General features: G+C 51.6%; 1 protein-coding gene and 2 long non-coding RNA genes across 4 annotated transcripts; 2 read left to right on the forward strand and 1 right to left on the reverse strand.

The window, feature by feature from the left end:
* Positions 1-1,121: 1,121 nt before the first annotated feature.
* On the forward strand, positions 1,122-2,573 carry LOC129526341 (uncharacterized). The gene is made up of 3 exons (XR_008671010.1): positions 1,122-1,536; positions 1,710-1,768; positions 2,480-2,573. It is a non-coding gene; the product is annotated as an uncharacterized lncRNA (long non-coding RNA).
* Positions 2,574-2,592: 19 nt separating this feature from the next.
* LOC129526339 (uncharacterized) lies at positions 2,593-5,162 on the reverse strand. Its single transcript, XR_008671007.2, has 3 exons — positions 4,342-5,162; positions 2,931-2,999; positions 2,593-2,840 (listed from the first exon to the last, which is right to left on the reverse strand). It is a non-coding gene; the product is annotated as an uncharacterized lncRNA (long non-coding RNA).
* A 107-nt stretch (positions 5,163-5,269) lies between these two features.
* On the forward strand, positions 5,270-19,336 carry PROZ (protein Z, vitamin K dependent plasma glycoprotein). Of its 2 annotated transcripts, XM_004054766.5 has the most exons (9): positions 5,270-5,413; positions 5,882-5,947; positions 6,696-6,859; positions 8,458-8,482; positions 9,689-9,802; positions 11,204-11,335; positions 11,736-11,803; positions 17,197-17,314; positions 18,825-19,336. In XM_004054766.5, the coding sequence occupies exons 1-9, from the start codon at positions 5,344-5,346 to the stop codon at positions 19,334-19,336; spliced, it is 1,269 nt and encodes a 422-aa protein (XP_004054814.5). In that variant the 5' UTR covers positions 5,270-5,343. The 2 variants fall into 2 exon arrangements, with proteins under 2 accessions (XP_004054814.5, XP_004054813.4); XM_004054765.5 differs by lacking the exon at positions 5,882-5,947.

Consider the following 19,336-nt stretch of genomic DNA (forward strand, 5'->3'; position numbering starts at 1 on the left):
GGCGGCGGGGGGCGGCGGGGAGCGGGGGCGGCGGCGGGGGGCGGCGGGGAGCGGGGGCGGCGGCGGGGGGCGGCGGGGGGCGGGGGGTGCGGGGGCGGCGGGGTGCGGGGGCGGCGGGGGGCGGCGGGGGGCGGGGGCGGCGGCGGGGGGCGGGGGCGGCGGCGGGGGGCGGCGGGGAGCGGGGGCGGCGGGGAGCGGGGGCGGCGGGGGGCGGCGGGGGGCGGGGGCGTCGGCGGGGGGCGGGGGGCGGGGGGTGCGGGGGCGGCGGGGGGCGGGGGGCGGCGGGGGGCGGCGGCGGGGTGCGGGGGCGGGGGGCGGGGGCGGCTGGGGGCGGCGGGGGGCGGGGGCGGCTGGGGGCGGCGGGGGGCGGGGGCGGCGGCGGGGAGCGGGGGGCGGGGGGCGGCGGGGGGCGGGGGCGTCGGGGGGCGGCGGGGGGCGGGGGCGGCGGCGGGGGGCGGCGGGGAGCGGGGGCGGCGGCGGGGGGCGGGGGGTGCGGGGGCGGCGGGGGGCGGGGGCGGCGGGGGGCGGCGGGGGGCGGGGGCGGCGGCGGGGGGCGGGGGCAGCGGCGGGGGGCGGGGGCGTCGGCGGGGGGCGGGGGGCGGGGGCGGCGGGGGGCGGCGGGGGGCGGGGGCGGCGGCGGGGGGCGGCGGGGAGCGGGGGCGGCGGCGGGGGGCGGCGGGGAGCGGGGGCGGCGGCGGGGGGCGGCGGGGGGCGGGGGGTGCGGGGGCGGCGGGGTGCGGGGGCGGCGGGGGGCGGCGGGGGGCGGGGGCGGCGGCGGGGGGCGGGGGCGGCGGCGGGGGGCGGGGGCGGCGGCGGGGGGCGGCGGGGAGCGGGGGCGGCGGGGGGCGGCGGGGGGCGGGGGGTGCGGGGGCGGCGGGGGGCGGGGGGCGGCGGGGGGCGGCGGCGGGGGGCGGGGGCGGGGGGCGGGGGCGGCTGGGGGCGGCGGGGGGCGGGGGCGGCTGGGGGCGGCGGGGGGCGGGGGCGGCGGCGGGGAGCGGGGGGCGGGGGGCGGCGGGGGGCGGGGGCGGCGGGGGGCGGCGGGGGGCGGGGGCGGCGGCGGGGAGCGGGGGAGGAGGAGGAAGGGTTCTTGAGTGGACGCGGGGACCCCATGCCGCGCGGAGGGCAGCTGCTCATGAGGCGGGGTGTGGGGGAGGAGGAGGAAGGGTTCTGGAGTGGCTTTTCTACTCCAGAAGTCTCCCCGATCCTGAAAGAAAATCTAGACAGGTGGAAAAAAGAGAAACATGTCCAGATAGTGTCTTCCACATTAATGGTCTCCCAAGCTCTGAGGAAGCCCAATGAGTTGAACAATTTCTCATAAGCTTGGGGGTCCCTGTCAGTGCTTCTGAGATGCTAAAAACGCCAGGCTGTGGGCTGCGTCACCATGTGTCTCCTCTTTAATTTTTTCAGGAGCTCCAGGTGATAAGCTGCCACCTCCGTCCATAACGTGGACATCAGAGGATGCAGCATGCTGTGGCTTGAATGTGTCCCTACAGTGCACGTGTTGGAAACTTAATCCCAACGCAGCAGTGATGAGAGGTGGGAGCTTTAAGACACATTCATCATCAGAGCCCTCGTGAATGAATTGATACCACTATTGTGGGAGTGGGTTCGTTATTTTGGAATGAAAGGATGAGTTTGGCCCCCTTCCTCTCTCCCCTTTCTCTCTCTCTCTCTCACGCGCATCCACCTTCCACCATGGGATGACGCAGCAAGAAGGCCCTCGCCAGATGGGGGCCCCTGGACCTTTGATGTCCCAGCCTCCAGAACTGTAAGAAATAAATTTCTGTTCTTTATAAATTACCCTGTCTCAGATATCCTGTTACAGCACCACAAAGTGGACTAGACCACACTCTACTCTGTGAATCTAAGACACACCACTATTGACGAACCTGAAAGAAAGAGCATATACCCAAATTAGCTGTGGGTCAGCTCAGCCTGGAGGCAAGAGGGGGAAGCTCAAATAATCTAAACCACAGGCCAGCGAGGAACCAGCTTTGCAATACATTTACACTATTCACATGGGCTCCCAAAACTCACACAAAAAAATGTATTTAAAGGGATTGCAAAGTGGCAGTGTCCCCAGGGGGCAACATAAAGCACAACCCCTTTCAGGAAGAACTCGGCCTTGTCCAGACTGACATTAGAACACATTAGAACATTGGCTGTAGGGAACAGGCCAATTCAGAGATGTTGAAATCTAAAACATAGGTCCCAGAGTTGACTGAACAGGCATTTAAATAGGGACTGCGGCAAGATCTAAGTATTCAATGACCAGGTTCTCCATAGGCTGCTCATTTCAGGTTCCACACAAAGTTGTGGGGTCAGTTGATTTAAGCTGGGGACCCCCACAGAGGACACCCCAACATCTGAAGGACACGACAAAGACCCCAAAGGAAGGAAGATTCTCCTCAGGTATACAGAAGGAAAGTAAACCAGTCAATGGAAAAAGTGTCCCAATGTTGGTTGATTTGTTTTTCAGAACAGAAGAGGGTGACAGAAGAACGATTATTCATATGAGAGATGAGGAAGATGAGTAGAACGAGGTGAATCTTAATGTTTGGACAATTTATTATTGTAGAATTTTTGGTCCAAAGGTGGTATCTTTGAGAAGACAGATGAGAGAATTAAATCACCACATACAACATGGTCAGTCCACGTACAACGCGGTCAGTCACAGCTGTGGCCTCGATGTTGATGCCTTCCTGTATTAGTCTGTTCTAATGCCGCTATGAAGAAATACTTGAGACTAGGTAATTTATAAAGAAAAGCGGTTTAATGAACTCACAGTTCCACATGGCTGGGGAGGCCTCAGGAAACATAATCATGGCAAGCAGGCACCTCTTCACAGGGTGGCAGGAGAGAGAAAATGCGTGTCAATCACAGGGGGAAGCCCCTTATAAAATCATCAGATCTCGTGAGAATGCACTCACCATCACAAGAACAGCAGGGGGGAAACCACCTCCATGATTCAATCACCTCCACCTGGTCCTGCCCTTGACCTGTGGGGATTATTACAATTCAAGGTGAGATTTGGTTGGGGACACAGAGCCAAACCATATAATCCTCCAAAACTCACGTTGAAACCTAACCCCCTGTGCAATAGTATTAGGAGGTGGGGCCTCTGGGAGGCGCTCTGCCTTCATGGATGGATGACTGCCCTCCCAAAAGAGGCTCCAGGGAGCACCCACATCCCTCCCTTCCACCATCCAAGGACACGTCTATGAATCATGGGCCGTCACCAGACACTGAGTCTACTGGAGCCTTGATCTTGGACTTCCCATCCTCCAGAACTGTGAGCACTACGTTTCTGTTTATCGTAAATTACCTACTCTAAGGTGTTTTGTTACAGCAGCCCCAACAGACTAAAATGGTCCATGAGGGAAGAGGTTGTAGCTCAGATACCCATGTCAGGCATATAGGATGTGCTTAATTAACACTTATTGATCGAATGTGTATGTCCCTGTCTGCTTTTCCATTTTTAGGCAGCTATTGATGGTTTTTAAACTATCCAGCAGAAGTATTTTTAATGTAAATTTCCATGTGGGAATACATTTTCACACACAAAAAGGCACCTTTTCTTAAGCGAAGGCCACGTAGATTGCCAGGCTGGTGCAATTCACCCAAGATCTATCCTATACAATCAACTTCCGGCTTTCAAATTATTTTAACTCACTCACTAAAGATAAACTTTGTTTTCTTTTCCCAGCTTTTTAAAGCAAACTTCACAACTTCAGTGTATTTGCGGGCATGCCCTCTTAATCAAGGGTGTCAGCTTCTTAGTTTTCTACTGTTCCCACTTTAACAAAATTGTATTTAGAATCCTTTCATTGAGTTTTGCCACCTTTGAGTGTCATTCAATTGAACAATATCTATATGCTGACAATGCTGTCATTTCATCTGTTACCACCTGCATCTCCACTGTGAGTCCCAGCTTCTCGGATGCCCACTCCTGTCTCCACCTGGACATCCCACAGACACCTCAAATTTGCCAAACCTCGCTTCCCTCTGCCCTTCTGGAGCTTGGCCGTCTCAGCACACGCACTGCCATCCTCCCAATCGCTCAGCCCAAACCTTGGAGCCATGCTGCCCGACACAATTCATCATGAATCCCATCAGCTTTCCCTTCCTGAAGCATCCAGACTGCAAACGTGCTTCCTGCTGCATGGCTGCACCCTCGCCCCCTCGTGGACTAGCCAGCAGCCTCCCTTTTGACTTCTCTGGAATGTTCTGTTCTCCACACAGCAGCCCAGTGATCCCTTCAGAGCACAAATCTTTCCATGTCAATTCCTGTTCCCTCCAATATCTTCCCAACACAGTGAAAATGAAACACCAGGTTCTTACCTCAGGCTTCAAGGGCTGATATGGTTTGGCTGTGTCCCCACCAAAATCTTATCTTGAATTGTAATCCCCATAGTCCCCACGTGTCCTGGGAGGGACCTGGTGGGAGGTAATTGAATCATGGGGGCGGTTTCCACCATGCTGTTCTTGGGATAGTGAGTGAGTCTCAAGAGATTTGATGGTTTTATAAGGATCTGGCATTTCCCCTGCTTGCAGTCATTCTCTCTGCTGCCACCCTGTGAAGAGGTGCCTTCTGCCATAATTATAAGTTTCCTGAGGCCTCCCCAGCCATGTGGAACTGGGAGTCAACTAAACCTCTTTTCTTAAATTACCCAGTCTTGGCTATTTCTTCATAACAGTGTAAGAAGGGACTAATACACAGGGCCTACATCTGAAAGCAGCAAACTACAACCCTGGGGCCAAATCTGGCCCCTTAATAGCTCTTATAAATAAAGCTTTATTGGCACACAGCCAAGTGTTCATTCATGATTGTCTATGCTGCCTCTGCTACAATGGTGCTGAGCTGTAGTGACAGACACTATTTGGCCCTTCCCCGCTTTCTCCCTCCTCCCTCCCTCCCTTCCTTTTCTCCCCTTCCTTCCTTCCATCCTCCTGCTTTCCCTCCCTCACTCCCTCCTTTCTCTTTCCCTCGTTCTTTTCTGTGTATTCCACACACACCTAGAACGTAAGCTGCATGTGACTTTGTCTGTCCCGCCCAGTGCTGTGTCCCCAGGGCCTGTCTCACCTCCATTGACCACACACGGGCATGGGTGCCACCTTCCACCTTGCACCTGCTGCCTTTACCTTCCGTTCTCTGTCTCCCTAAATATCTCCCAGGGTCCTCTGAGCCTTCACCGTTCATTTCTCTGCCTGGCCTCAAACAGAAAACGTCAGGAGGGAAGCACACAGCCGCACAGGTCGTGCCCCGAGGCTCCTGCTGCCGGCACCTCCCCCAGCCTGGACTTTGGCTGTGTTTGTAGCCCTGTCCCAGCGCTCCGGGTGAGAATGGCAGGCTGCGTCCCGCTGCTCCAGGGCCTGGTCCTGGTCCTCGCCCTCCATCGTGTGGAGCCCTCAGGTAGGCATCTGGCTTACCTGTCTGTTGTGCCTGTGCTGTGTCTTTCCTGACTCGGTCCACGGTGGATTTGTAGATGAGGCTTTTTCCAGGAGCCAGAGGAGCCCTGAGTGCCCAGACTAGTCTTAATTCCCCTGAAAAAGCTGTTTGGATCTTTATCATTTGGTGACAAGTATTTGGGACATGATGGTGTCACTTGGGGTCCTCCCAAGAGATGCCCAAATGGAAAGAAGCCTGTGTGCAGGGGATTCAGCCGGGAAAGGCCGGGGAGAGGGGAGGGGGAAAGGGGGAGGAGTGGGGGGAGGCCTGGGTTGGGCATTGGACGAGGGGAGGGGGTGGGGGAGGCTGAGCCCAGACTGCAATGTGGGCAGAGAGAGCCTTGGCCAGGCCAGCCAGGAATGCCCAGTCTTGAGTCAGGAGACATAGCCAGGGAGCAGCCACCCTGCCTGCCTGCCACCCTTCTACCACCAGCCACTTCACTGAAGGAACGACATGGACTCCATTCTGACTCTGCTTGCACAGGCGTCCGGGAAAGCTGCAAGTCAAAACACCCAGCATCCCCGCTGGCCCCATGGTCTCCCGCTGGCCCCATGGTCTCCCGCCCTGAGAGGGTGATTCCCCCGCCCTGCCCTGCTCAGCACTTACCGTAGCCGGACTTAGCTGAGCTGCCGCTGCTGTAACCCTCAGCACCGAGAGAAAAGGAGGGAGGATGGGAAGGGCCTGGGCTTTGACCCTCCCGGAGAGGGAGAGAACATGCTTTGGGACCCTCAGGTGGGAAGAGGCTCCAGAGACCACTGCCGCGGGTCAACTCGTTTGCCTTCTCCTCCTGGAAATCGCAGAGCCTGCTGCAATGTATAAGTTTCTTCTTTATGTGTTTTATCAAGATATTAAATGCTGTGCACAGAGGCAGCACAGGAGCTGATGGCTCTTGGTCCCCAGTTCTCAGTACGGTGACCTTTGACCCCAGCTCGGCCTTCCTTCGCACTCAGACCCAAAACACAGTTGGAGCCCTCCCTCCTCCACTTTCCTGACTGAGGCCCGTGGCCTCTCTGCAGAACCTTAGTGTATCCGCACTGATCCTGGGGCAATCCATTCGCCCAGACGATGAAGTGCTTGCCTACCTCGGGGGAGGGAGTAGCGGGGTGGCCCTGAGGCCCTGGCAGGCTGAGAGCCTGTGAAGACGGACGGGGCTGGGGCTGGCGGCCGGTCGGGGAGGAAGCCAGGCAGCTCTGGAAAGCAGGGCCCTTGGTGCTCCCAGTCACCTGCTTTCTTGTCTCGTCTGTAGTATTTCTCCCGGCCTCCAAAGCAAACGACGTTCTGGTGAGGTGGAAGCGTGCGGGCTCCTATCTTCTGGAAGAACTCTTCGAGGGAAACTTGGAAAAAGAATGTTATGAAGAAATCTGTGTCTATGAAGAAGCAAGAGAAGTGTTTGAAAATGAAGTAGTCACCGTATGTACCCCTACCACAAACCACAGGCCTCCTCATTATTTAGACTTCTGCTGGCCCAGGGAGCATCATTTCTCAGAGATTAAGCTTAATTAATTCGCCTATTTACTTACCGATGAGGTTGACACAATCCCAGTTTTACAGATGAGGAAACAATTTAGAGAATCGACTTAATCCACCTTTCCCTACAGCAGTGAGTGGGGCCGGAAGTCAGCTCAGAGCCCACTGGACTCATTTCTTCAGGTCAGGCAAGGCCCACACGCTGATCAGACACCCAGCATACACGCCGCCCAGCTTGTGGTGGCTTTCAGAGAATTTCGTGCTTTTAATGGAGACTTAGTGGTTTCAATACCTTAAAAAAACTTGAAAACAGAAACGTCCTCTCTGGGATGCCACATAGTAAGAAAATTCTAATCCATGCTTGGGATTACATAAATGATTTTCTTCACATGACTGTGTGTGTGCTCTAAATAACACAAGTAAGAATTTGCTATTTTATCTATCTATTTATTTATTTATTTGTATTTTTTTGAGACGGAGTCTCACTCTGTCCCCCAGGCTGGAGTGCAGTGGCGTGATCTCAGCTCACTGCAAGCTCCGCTTCCTGGGTTCAAGTGATTCTCCTGCCTCAGCCTCCCAAGTAGCTGGGACTACAGGCACGCGCCACCACGCCCGGCTAATTTTTTTGTATTTTTAGTAGAGACGGGGTTTCACCATGTTGGCAGGATGGTCTCGATCTCTTGACCTTGCGATCCACCCGCCTCGGCCTCCCAGAGTGCTGGGATTACAGGCGTGAGCCACCGTTCCCAGCCTAAAGTTGATTCTCAATTAAATGTTGACCTGTTTCTCTAGTATAGTTGTTAATGTTTTTAAAATTCTAGTTTCTTAAATACCTATCTGTAAGAGAACTCTTATGAAATAGACCATTTTTAATATAACTCAGAGAAATCCCGAAGGCATGTGAAAAGTGTAAAAATTTTTCAAAGTATTTGGCCCTAAATTTCATTTTTCAAACTTCCTGGTAGAGAAAATGGTTTTTCATTTGCTACTTAATGACATTATTCAAGTGTAGAAGTCCAAATATGATCTTGGGAGATACCATTTTTTATTCATTTTCTTTCTAGGCTTCAAGTCTGAATAATTCCCCTAATTTTAGATACTCCTACCCCAAACTAAGCGTCCCCACTCCCTACACAGGTATATACTTTTAAAATTCAACTCGGTTTACAAAAAGTGAAAAGGTGATGTGACTTCTATATCATATGCTTTTGTGGAGGGTGGCGTGGAGATTGGCCCTAGAAGGGAAGGGCCACGTTAGGGGCTGTGTGTGGTGGGTTTGTGCCACGTCATAGACTCTGGCCTTCCTCAAATAGGTGGTGGTAAGCACATGTTGAGTAATATATCTTACAGACACATTTAGTTACTATACATTTAACATAAACAAATAGGCTATAAAACAGGAAAATTGTGCATTGTTTCAACCACTATTGTCCTATTAGGTGAATAAAATCAACATTTTCTTACCTTCAAGTTCATCTACAGGAAAGAATATAGAAAAACAAATATCCCATTTGTAACATTTTTATGTTTTAACTCTAAAGGATGAATTCTGGAGACGCTATAAGGGTAAGTGGTTTCCTTCGTCTCCTCGGAAGTATTAAGTCCTCGGGATGAGGTGCTGGGGTGGGCTTAGGACGCCTCACGACCCCAGCTCAGCGGATGCCAAACCTCTGGCTCCAGGACCCACGATGTCTCTCCAGGGAAGGGCGCAGCTCTGACTCTCCCCAAGGACCAGGTCAGGAAGCCCCCGGGCTCTGCCACCAGGGCCACAGGCAGTGCCTGGTTTGTCTTGCCCAGTGTCTGGGTAGTTTCTGGGCACTCTGGGACATGGGCCACAGGCCAGGGGGGCCCCCCCAGAGCAGCTCCTCCAGCTGCCTGGCTCCTGGGCTCCTGGGAAGCCTCATGCTACAGCAGGGTCAGAACTCGTCTCAAATTTTGGAAAGTCATGGCCCCGATGGAGACTTTGGTTAGGAGACTCCTCCCGAGGGAGGAGCTCTAGGTGGGCAACTGCAGAAGAGCATGGGACAGAAGTAACACAGATGGAGACCCACAGGGCTGGGGGAGACCAGGGTAAGGACCCACCTGGGAATGAGTAAGCAAAGAGCTGCAGCCACCACCAGACAAGCACGGGGACAACTGGGCACAGAAGGAAGCGGGAGAGGCGGGGAAGGCCGGAGAAGGGCTGATGGGGCGGGACAGAGGGGACAGAGGGGACCGCGTGCGGACGAAGAAAGGGCGCCCAGCAGAGTGGAAGGCACTGGCAGCCAGGCTTTACATCCTGAGCGGGGAGCGTCCTGGGGGCCAGGCGATGGCATAGGGAGCAGCATGAGCAGGCTCAGTCCCCATCCCTGCCACCCCCTCCCCCCCGTCCTCCTCCTGCTCAGGTCCCCGTCCCTGCCACCTCCCCACATCCTCCTCCTGCTCAGGTCCCCGTCCCTGCCACCTCCCCACATCCTCCTCCTGCTCAGGTCCCCGTCCCTGCCACCTCCCCACATCCTCCTCCTGCTCAGATTCCCGTCCCTGCCACCTCCCCACATCCTCCTCCTGCTCAGGTCCCCATCCCTGCTCCACTCTGTCCTCCTCCTGCTCTGGTCCCTGTTCCTGTCACCCCACCCTCCTCCTGCTCAGGTGCTCAGGTCCCCGTCCCTGCTGCCACCCCCCACTCCATCCTCCTCCTGCTCAGGTCCCCATTCCTGTCACCACCCCCACCCTCCTCCTGCTCAGGTCCCCGTTCCTGTCACCACCACCCCAACCCCCATCCTCCTCCTGCAGGCGGCTCCCCGTGCATCTCCCAGCCCTGCCTCCACAACGGCTCTTGCCAGGACAGCATCTGGGGTTACACCTGCACCTGCTCCCCCGGCTATGAGGGCAGCAACTGCGAGCTGGGTGAGGCCCCGGCCGTCCCCTTCCCCCAAGGGCCTCCCTGGGCAGGTGGGCCTCACATCCTCGGCCAGAGTCCCAATGGGCCCCTCCTGGGGTGTAGCCACGAAGGTGCCTGTGTGAACCGCGATTTGGCTCACCCCAGGGGATTCCTCTCATCCCAACCAGATTCTCCTCCAGTAACCATGCCGGGGGGCTGGCTGCATTCTGAGCTGCCCCTTCCAGACAGGCCCCCATACTTTTCATAGCAGGGGCCCCTCTCCTCCCCACCCCCACCTCAACCATTCACAATCTGCTCACAGGCTGGGGGGTCACACACAGGCGTCCTCAGTGCCAGACTCCCAGTGGGAGACTGCAGACAGGCAAGACGCAAAGCACGTAAACAAATATCCTTAAATACCCGCCAAATGTCAGTGTCCATCATCGCCAACTACAGCAACAAGCGTGCTCCGTTCTCAGCACCACTGGTCAGCTCGGAGCCCGTTTCTCTGAGGAAAACCTTCCTTCCAGCCCAGCCCTCTCCTCCGAAGTCCAGATTTCTGCTCCATCTGCCTCCTTGATGCCCCAGCTAATGCCTTCACAGACACCCCAAATTTACCACGTACCAAAGGGGGCTTTGAGCTTCACCCACCATGTGCCCCTTTCTTAATCTTCTCCCTCTTGGTGGAAAGCCCCCATCCCAGCTGCTCAGCCACCACCGATGTCACACTAACCCCCTCCCATCCCACGTCCCCTCCTTGAAGCAGCAGCAATTTAAAGGGAATAGCCAATGCAAGCCGGCAGACAAAACAGGCGCGTGGATTACAGTCCATGTGGAAAAAGGACAAATAGAAGTGTCATCACTCACGGAGTCTTTTTTTTTTTTTTAATTTTTATTTTATTTTTGAGATGGGGGTCTCGCTCTGTTGCCAGGCTGGAGTGCAGTGACGCGATGTCAGCTCACTGCAACCTTTTGCCTCCTGGGTTCAAGTGATTCTCCTGCCTCAGCCTCCCGAGTAGCTGGGACTACAGGCACGCGCCACCACGCCTGGCTAATTTTTGTATTTTTAGTAGAGATGGGGTTTCACCATGTTGGCCAGGCTGGTCTCGATCTCCTGACCTCGTGATCCGCCCACCTCGGCCTCCCAAAGTGCTGGGATTACAGGCATGAGCCACCGCACCCGGCCTCACCCACGGAGTCTTTGTTCTACATGCACATTCCTGAAATACGGACATGTGGGAAACACTGACACAGAGGACAACGATCTGAAGGGAATGAGAACACATGGACCAACACACCAGAACTCTTGTGTGCAAGGCTGTGATAAAATGAACATGGACCAACACACAGAACTGTGTGCAAGGCTGTGATAAAATGACTATTTCCAGGCTAGCATTTGTTTTTTGTTTTTTTTTTTTCCTTTTCAGCTAAAAATGAATGTCACCCAGAGCGGACTGATGGGTGTCAACACTTCTGCCTCCCAGGACAGGAATCCTACACGTGCAGCTGTGCTCAGGGCTACAGGCTTGGTGAGGACCACAAACAGTGTGTGCCCCACGGTGAGTGCTCAGACCACAGCGGCCTCCAGCTTCCAATGCCAGCGACCCCGTCCACATCCTCCTTCCTTCTGTAGTACTGGGTGAAGCCCGCAGATTTGTGATAAGCAGTTGCCACGACTCAGAAGGTGGTCCACACTGGAGCAATGGCCATGCTAGAAAGTGCAGTTTCTGTCACTAGTGCTTGCTCGGACCACTCTGAGCTAAACCATGAGTGCCGTGAGGGGCGGTTTAACTCCAGTCTGTGTGTCTGTGAATTACTGCACATTCATCAGCATTAAGGATAAGATTATAATGGTTAGTACCATAGACGGAATTATGCAATGGTTAACACCATAGACAGAGTCCGATATTCGCTGAGAAGGCGCTGATTTTCATTCTCACGTTGCTGCCGCAAATGCAGACCAGTGTGCCTGCGGGGTGCTGACCTCGGAGAAGCGTGCACCGGATCTACAGGACCTCCCGTGGCAGGTAACAGAGCGCTCTCCGCGTGCTTCAATTTATTGTTACGACTTTCACCTCACTTGTCACTTCCTAAATAGAAATGTTAACAACTAAGTGAATCAGGCATCCTGACTTTGATGGGCTACTGACTGCACTGACCAACCTCTAGTCACACTTCCAACCACGTTCTAATGCCGAGTTCATAACTAGTACAAAAGGACAGCATTATTTACAGCCCCCGAGACCTTTCCTCTGCAGTTCCAAACTGTTACCAATGTCATTTTCTCAGGACATAAGCATCTCAAAATCACAGCACGCCTGGGAAGCACTTCAGTGATGGGCTGCCCCGACCTGGGGACCTGGGTGTCACCACAGAGCGGCTGAGCGGCAGCTTGAGCACCAGCTCAGGCACTGGCTCTGCTCTCGGCTGCTGGCCTGGCATTCTAGCTTTGTTACTTTGTTCACTAAATTTCTCTAGTTTGGCATTCATTTTTGTTCTCCTTTTCCCCTCCTTGGCTGGTTTAGAAGTTAACCATTCATTTGTTTTTGGTTTGTTGTTTTGAGATGGAGTCTCAATCTGTCACCCAGCCTGGAGTGCAGTGGTCCAGTCCTGGCTTACTGCAACCTCTGCCTCCTGGGCACAAGCGCTTTCCCTGCCTCCACCTCCTGAGTAGCTGGGATTACAGGAATGCGCCACCATGCCCGGCTGATTTTTATATTTTTAGTAGAGACGGGGTTTCACCATGTTGGACAGGATGGTCTCGAACACCTGACCTCAAGTGACCCACCCGCCTTGGCCTCCCAAAGTGCTGGGATTACAGGCGTGAGCCACCACGCCTGGCCTCATCATTCACTTTCTGTTTACTTAATGGTCACTCTTGACACATAAACATCCATATTTAGCACAAGTAGTCAGCTATTTCTCCCTCCTCAGGCTAATTCCCAGCACCTCATTCTGGGTCCATTTGCTGTCTGGCCAGTATTTTATTCTTTTCTTGCTTTCTGTATATCTTCACAAAATAGATATTACGATTTTTGTTATTATGGTTTTATACCACCCACACTGGCTTTGATTTACTTACCTCATTTTCCACTTTCCTTGCCTTTCAGGCCTCTAACACAATTATCTCCTTCTGCCTGAGTATATCCTTCAGAACAGCCTTGTCCAATAGAAATGCAATGTAAACCACATAATTTAAAATTTTCTAGTAGCCACAATAATGTAAGTAAAAGCATGTGAAATTTTGATATTTTATTTAACCCAATATGTGTCATTATTTCCCCATGTAATGAATATAAACATTATTGAGGTTATTTGCCTTTTTCCTTTACACTGAACCTTTGGAATCTGGTGTGAATTTACACTGAGTTGCAGCCCTTGTGTCCACAATGCTCCGTACCCGAGTGTGGCTGCCGTGTGGATGGCACAGCCTCAGGGGCCCCCCTTGTGAGTAATAAGCCCCTGAGGTTTCTGTGTGTGACACCCTTCAGTTTCACCCGACTCTTACAAGACAGCTGTGCCCAGCCCACTCACTCTGGCAGTCGTGTGGACTGGCAGAGAACAGGATGGAGCTCAAGGACTTGAAGCCACCCAGCTCCAAGGTGGAAAGGAAGAAACCGAAGGGAGGCAAAGCAGACGGAGTGATGGAAGGCAGGGATGGAAGCGGGAATGGTCTATCACCAGCTTTGCAAACTTCCTCTCAATCTTTTATCACTTTTCCTGCCCAAGCTTTCTAAGACAGTTCTTCCTATCGCTGTCTGCCCCATGAGTGCGCTGAGGGTCGGTACTTGGGAGGCCCAGAGTGCAGTGGTCCTCCATAGGTAGTGACAGGGTCTGGCTCTACCACCTGCAGGCTGTCTCCAGCTTCCCAGCTTACCCAAGGGAAGACAGGGTGCGGTTCTAGTCTACAACCGTAGCACTCATACCAGCAAGGCTAACAGCCATATAACCAGGGAGGAGGCATTCTCTAAACACAGCTGGTGTGTTTAAGACAGAGGACACTGACCTAGGCAGGCTACATACTATTAGATTTTTTACTTCAGTATTATAAATTGTTCTGAAGTTATTTAACTGAATATATGGAATTTTCCTAAAACAAACTTTGAAAAGGAGAATAATTAAGTGACCTAGCAGGATATAGGGTTGAAGATTATCTTTAGAACTTCCTTGTTTCTTACATCCTAGGGAAGAAGTATTACTAAAAGTCTGGCAGACTGATGGCGCAAGTGCCGTCTATTCTCGAACTTGGTTTTATCCCCTTTAAAGTGAGGATCTCACCCCTAGAGTTGCAGTGAGGATTACAGATAATGTTCTTGACTTATGGTAGGTATTCAACAAGTGGCAGCTATTATGCATAAACACATGAAGAGTTTCAGGAACGATGCCATGGTAAAGTTGAAAAAACACTTTCTCACTTGGCTCAGCATTTTGCATTAGACCGTTGAAAACTGTAACACTTAACACTTCCAGAGCCAGTACCCGTGCTATGTGGGCACATGCTTTATTTCATTTAATCTTTCAAACAACATCTCGTTTTCTCCTTTTGTATCCCTGGTAATATTATTTGCTCTAAAATCCCCTTTGTCTGATATTGATATAGACACTTTAGCTTTCTAATTATTAGTGTTAGCATGACTTATCTTTTTCCAATCTTCTACTTTTAACCTATTTGTATTTTTATAAAGTGCATGTTTAAAAAATAAATAAGGTACATGTTTTATAGGTAGTATATAATTGGCTTTCATTTTTATCCAGTGTGAAAAACCTCTGCCTTTTAATTGGGGTATTTAGGCCATTTTACATTTATTGTAATTGTTGATATGGTTACGGTTAAAGCTATCATCTTGCTAACTTTTATTTTTCTCATCTGTTCTTTTCCCCTTTTTCTGCCTTCTGTTAGATTAACTATATATTGTTATGATTCTGTTTTCTCTCCTTTGTTGGTTTATCATCTCTGGTTCTTTGTTGGCGGTTGCTTCACAGTTTGGAGAATACATCTTTACCCTATCACAGTCCACTCCACTTTCGCCGAAGCCACATCCGCTCGCTGTAGCATGAGTCCTTACAGCAATCATGCCCCATTCCTCCCCTCCTGACCTGGGTGCTGGTTTTGGCATAGGTCTTACATCTACAGATGTTATAAATGCCACTCTATACTTCCATTATTTTTGTTTAAACAGTATCCTGTAAAGAAGTTTAAAGAATAAGGAAAAAAACCTTACATATATGGTGGAATGCGGATAAATATTTAATGGGATGTCATAACCTTTTCCAGTGTTCCCTGCTGCTTTGTGTAGATCCAGGCCTCCCTCTGGTATCATTTTCCTCCTGCCTAAAGGGCCCCTTTGATATCTGCTGTGCTGTGAGGCGTCTGGGGAAGAAGCCTTCTTGCGTTTGTCTGGAGGAGTCTTTGTTCATCTTCATCTATGAAAGGCATTGTGCCTGGCACAGAGCCCCAGGCTGGCAGCAGTCCTCTCCTCTCTGCACTTGGGCCTGCCCCACTGCCTTCCTGTCTGCCTCATGCCACAAGATGGCTCCCGTCACCCTGCTGCTGTTCCTCACATGTCCTTACCTGTGGCACTTTTAAGATTTTAAATGCTTTTTAATTTTAACTTTCTAAGATTTCCTCTATCATGGATTTTGAATTTAATTATACTGTGTATTGTTTTCATGTTTCTTGCACATAGGGTTTGTTGAGATTCTTGTATTTGTGGGCTAATAGCGCTTGTCAAATTTGAAAAAATTTGGTCATAATTTTCTTTTTTTTTTTTTTGAGACAGGGTCTTGCCCTATTGCCTGGGCTGGAGTGTAGTGGTGTGATCATGGCTCACTGCAGCCTCAACCTCCTGGGTTCAGGTGATCCTCCCACCTCAGCCTCTCGAGTAGCTGGGACCACAGTTGTGCACCACCACACACAGCTAATTTTTAAATTTCATGTAGAGATGGGGTCTTGCTATGTTGCTCAGGCTGGTCTCAAACTCCTGGGCTCAAGCAATCCTTCCACCTCAGCCTCCCAAAGTGCTGGGATTACAGGCGTGAGCCACCATGCCTGGCCCATTATTTTCAGATTTTTTTTCTCTCCTCCTTCTCCCTGCTCTGTTTTGGGACTCTAATTACATGTATCTTAAGCTGTTTGAAATCCCATAGCTCAGAGATGGTCTGTTCATTTTTCAAAAATCTCCTTTCTCTCCGTGTTTTACTTTTGATAGTTTCTGTTGTGATGCCTTCAAGGTCATCAATCTGTTCTTCTGCAATGTCTAATCTGCCATTCATCCTGGCCAGTGGATGTTTAACCTCATACATTGTAGCTGTCATCCAAAAATTTAATTTAGGTTTTTAAAAATACGTATTTTTGTCTCTACTTAACTTTTTGAACATTTGGACTACAGTTACAATCATTGTTTAATTGTCCTTGTCTACTAATATCTGTCAGTGCTGATTCAGTTTTGGGAGATTTTTCTTCTCATTATGGGTCACATTTTCCTGTTTGTATGCCATAATGGATTTCCAGACATTGTGAATTTTATCCTGTTAGGTGCTGAATATTTTGTGCTCTATACATACACTTGGATATTGTCCTAGGACACAGTTAAGTTGGAAATACTTTCATCCTTCGGCACATTGCTCTTAAGATTTGTCAGTAGGACCAGGGCAGCGCTCAGTCTAGAGCTAGTTATTCTGACTACTGAAGTGAAACCCTTCTATGCATCCTGCCCCATGCCCCACTGAGTCAGGGATGTTTTAACTCAGCTGGTGGAAGCAATTGCTATTCCCAGCTTGTGTGAGTGTCTAGCACAGGTCCCTCTCACACTCTTGGGTGGTTCTTACCCGGCCATAATTAGTCTCCATGTACACGTGATCACCACTGCTCTGCTGAAAACTGCTAGGCATGTGGCCATCCTCCAGCATTCTCTACCAAGCTCTCTCCTCTGCAGGACTCTGTTCTGCAAACTCCAGCCACTGTGGCCTCCCTGGGCTCTCAGCTTTCTCTCTTCAATTTAGGGAGTCAGCGGGGCTCCCACTGAGATGCCCCGTCCTGCTCTGTGCCATGGAAATTCTGGACAGTAGCTGAGACAGCTGTTTCTTGGGGATTACGATCCCTGAAAACCATCATTCCATAGATTTTGTCAATTTTTTGCTTCAGGTGGGAGGGTAAATCTGATCGCTGTTACTTCACCTGGGCCGAAAGGGGAAGTGCCGGCCCCATTTAATCCCTAAGCAAATAAAAGCTTAGATTGTCAACAATTCGTCAACAATCCTGTAGCCATTTGAGTGCTGGGGCAAGAATCAAATACGGCTGTCTGCCTTTGGTGGGGCGGGGGGGGGGGGGGGGGGGTCCATATCCCTAACCAGTAGACTTTACTGCCCCTAATCCTGCAAATTGTCACCAGCTATTTATTGTCTGTTTTGATTTTTAAAGGTAAAGTTAACAAATTCCGAAGGAAAAGACTTCTGTGGTGGTGTTATAATACGGGAAAATTTTGTACTGACAACAGCAAAATGTTCACTGTTACACAGGAATATTACTGTAAAAACATGTAAGTATTTTATCATGAGTTTTTATAAAACCACATTGGAAATACACTATCCTATGTAAGAATGAAATGAAAAATTTATAACTGGACTGTTTCTAATGCAACATAGAACTGAATTTAATGTCAGTAAAACTGAGATACTTATCAACTCAGGAAGCATACGTAAAATACCAGCAGAAACCTGGGCCCAGCGACAGGCAAGTGCTAACTCACGCTCAGCAAGGGAGGAAATCACAGCCTACATGAGGATGACTTCATTTCCCACTGAAATTGAGCAGCTGTGGCATAAGAGATGGATAATTGGCTAAAAATCGGAAGAATGGGGCTCGAATCCCCCAGCAGCTGAGACCTCAGGCTGAGGCAGTGGCCTTCTCATCGGCTTATCTGTGCCTATTTCTTTCTTTTTTTTTTTTTGAGACAGAGTCTCACTCAATCCCTCAGGCTGGAGGGCAGTGGCATGATCCAGGCTCACTGCAACCTCTGCCTCCTGGGTTCAAGCGATTCTCATGCCTCAGCCTCCCAAGTAGCTGGGATTACAGGCGCCTGCCACTGTGGCCAGCTAATTTCTTTGTATTTTTGTAGAGATGGGGTTTCACCATGTTGGCCAGGCTGGTCTCGAACTCCTGACCACAGGTGATCCGCCTGCCTTGGCCTCGCAAAGGCTGGGATTACAGGCGTGAGTCACTGCACCCAGCCACGTGCCTATTTCCTTATCTGTCCAAACACACAATAGTTTCTACCCCATCGGGAGGCTGCAAAGTTCCATATTAACCTGTCAACATGCTCTATAATGACTCTGAAGAACCTCAAAATAAGTATGTTTTTACTCTTCATCCTTTTTTTCTTTTTTTTTTTTTGAGACAGAGTCTCACTCTGTCGCCAGGGCTGGAGTGCTGTGGCACGACCTCGGCCTACTGCAACCTCCACCTCCTAGTTTCAAGCGATTCTCCTGCCTCAGCCTCCCAAGTAACTGGGACTACAGGCGTGCACCACCATATCCCACTAATTTTTTTGTATTTTTAGTAGAAACGGGGTTTTGCTATGTTGGAAAAGCTGGTCTTTACTCCCAGCCTTAAGTGATCGACCTGCCTCGGCCTCCCGAAGCGCTGGGATTACAGATGTGAGCCACTGTGCCTGGCCCTTAAATATTTTTCAATCAACAAAGTAACGTGAAAACCACTTCTCAACAGCCAATGTTTGACTGGCCTGGAGAAGTTCCACATCACTGCTTCCTGCTTTTTAATCATTTCACCACACCCCACTGCACTCCAAAACAGAAGAACTAACCTTGACTGTTTTTAAAGGCTGTGGCACTCGGTTGCAATCGTGCAATCTGTGAGTGGCCTTTCTGTCCGCAGAAAGGCACAGTGTCCACACCACGGGGCGGTGAGCCTGCGGGTCCTCCAGGGCCGGTCTCTCCCTCCTCACGTGGCTCCCTGAGAAGCTCGTTTCTGAGCATTATGTCCCCTTGAAAATCAGACTGTAAAGAACTGGCGATTGTTCATGATTTCAGATTTTAACAGAACGAGCCAAGACCCGCTGATGATCAAGATAACGCACGTCCATGTGCACATGCGGTATGACGCGGACGCGGGGGAGAATGACCTGTCACTGCTGGAGCTGGAGTGGCCCATCCAGTGCCCAGGTGCGGGGCTCCCCGTGTGCACCCCCGAGAAGGACTTCGCTGAGCACCTCCTCATCCCGCGCACCAGGGGCCTCCTCAGCGGCTGGGCACGCAATGGCACTGACCTGGGCAACTCGCTGACCACGCGGCCTGTCACACTTGTGGAGGGGGAGGAGTGCGGGCAGGTCCTGAATGTGACTGTCACCACCAGGGCCTACTGTGAGAGAAGCAGCGTGGCGGCCATGCACTGGATGGAGGGAAGTGTGGTCACCAGAGAACACGGAGGCTCCTGGTTCCTCACGGGGGTCCTGGGCTCGCAGCCAGTAGGAGGGCAGGCTCACATGGTCCTTGTCACCAAGGTCTCCAGGTACTCACTCTGGTTTAAACGGATCATGAACTAA

This window comes from Gorilla gorilla, chromosome 14 (genome assembly GCF_029281585.2).
Source record: "Gorilla gorilla gorilla isolate KB3781 chromosome 14, NHGRI_mGorGor1-v2.1_pri, whole genome shotgun sequence".
In the NCBI taxonomy this organism is placed as follows: domain Eukaryota; kingdom Metazoa; phylum Chordata; class Mammalia; order Primates; family Hominidae; genus Gorilla; species Gorilla gorilla.

What these genes read in the sequence shown, in the direction of transcription:
- PROZ (XM_004054766.5), top strand. Translation starts at nt 5,344, where the DNA reads ATGGCAGGCTGCGTCCCGCTGCTCCAGGGCCTGGTCCTGGTCCTCGCC. An exon ending in TTGAAAATGAAGTAGTCACC is followed by an intron (nt 6,860 to 8,457) that starts GTATGTACCCCT and finishes TTAACTCTAAAG; the next exon opens with GATGAATTCTGGAGACGCTA. An exon ending in GGGCAGCAACTGCGAGCTGG is followed by an intron (nt 9,803 to 11,203) that starts GTGAGGCCCCGG and finishes TTTCCTTTTCAG; the next exon opens with CTAAAAATGAATGTCACCCA.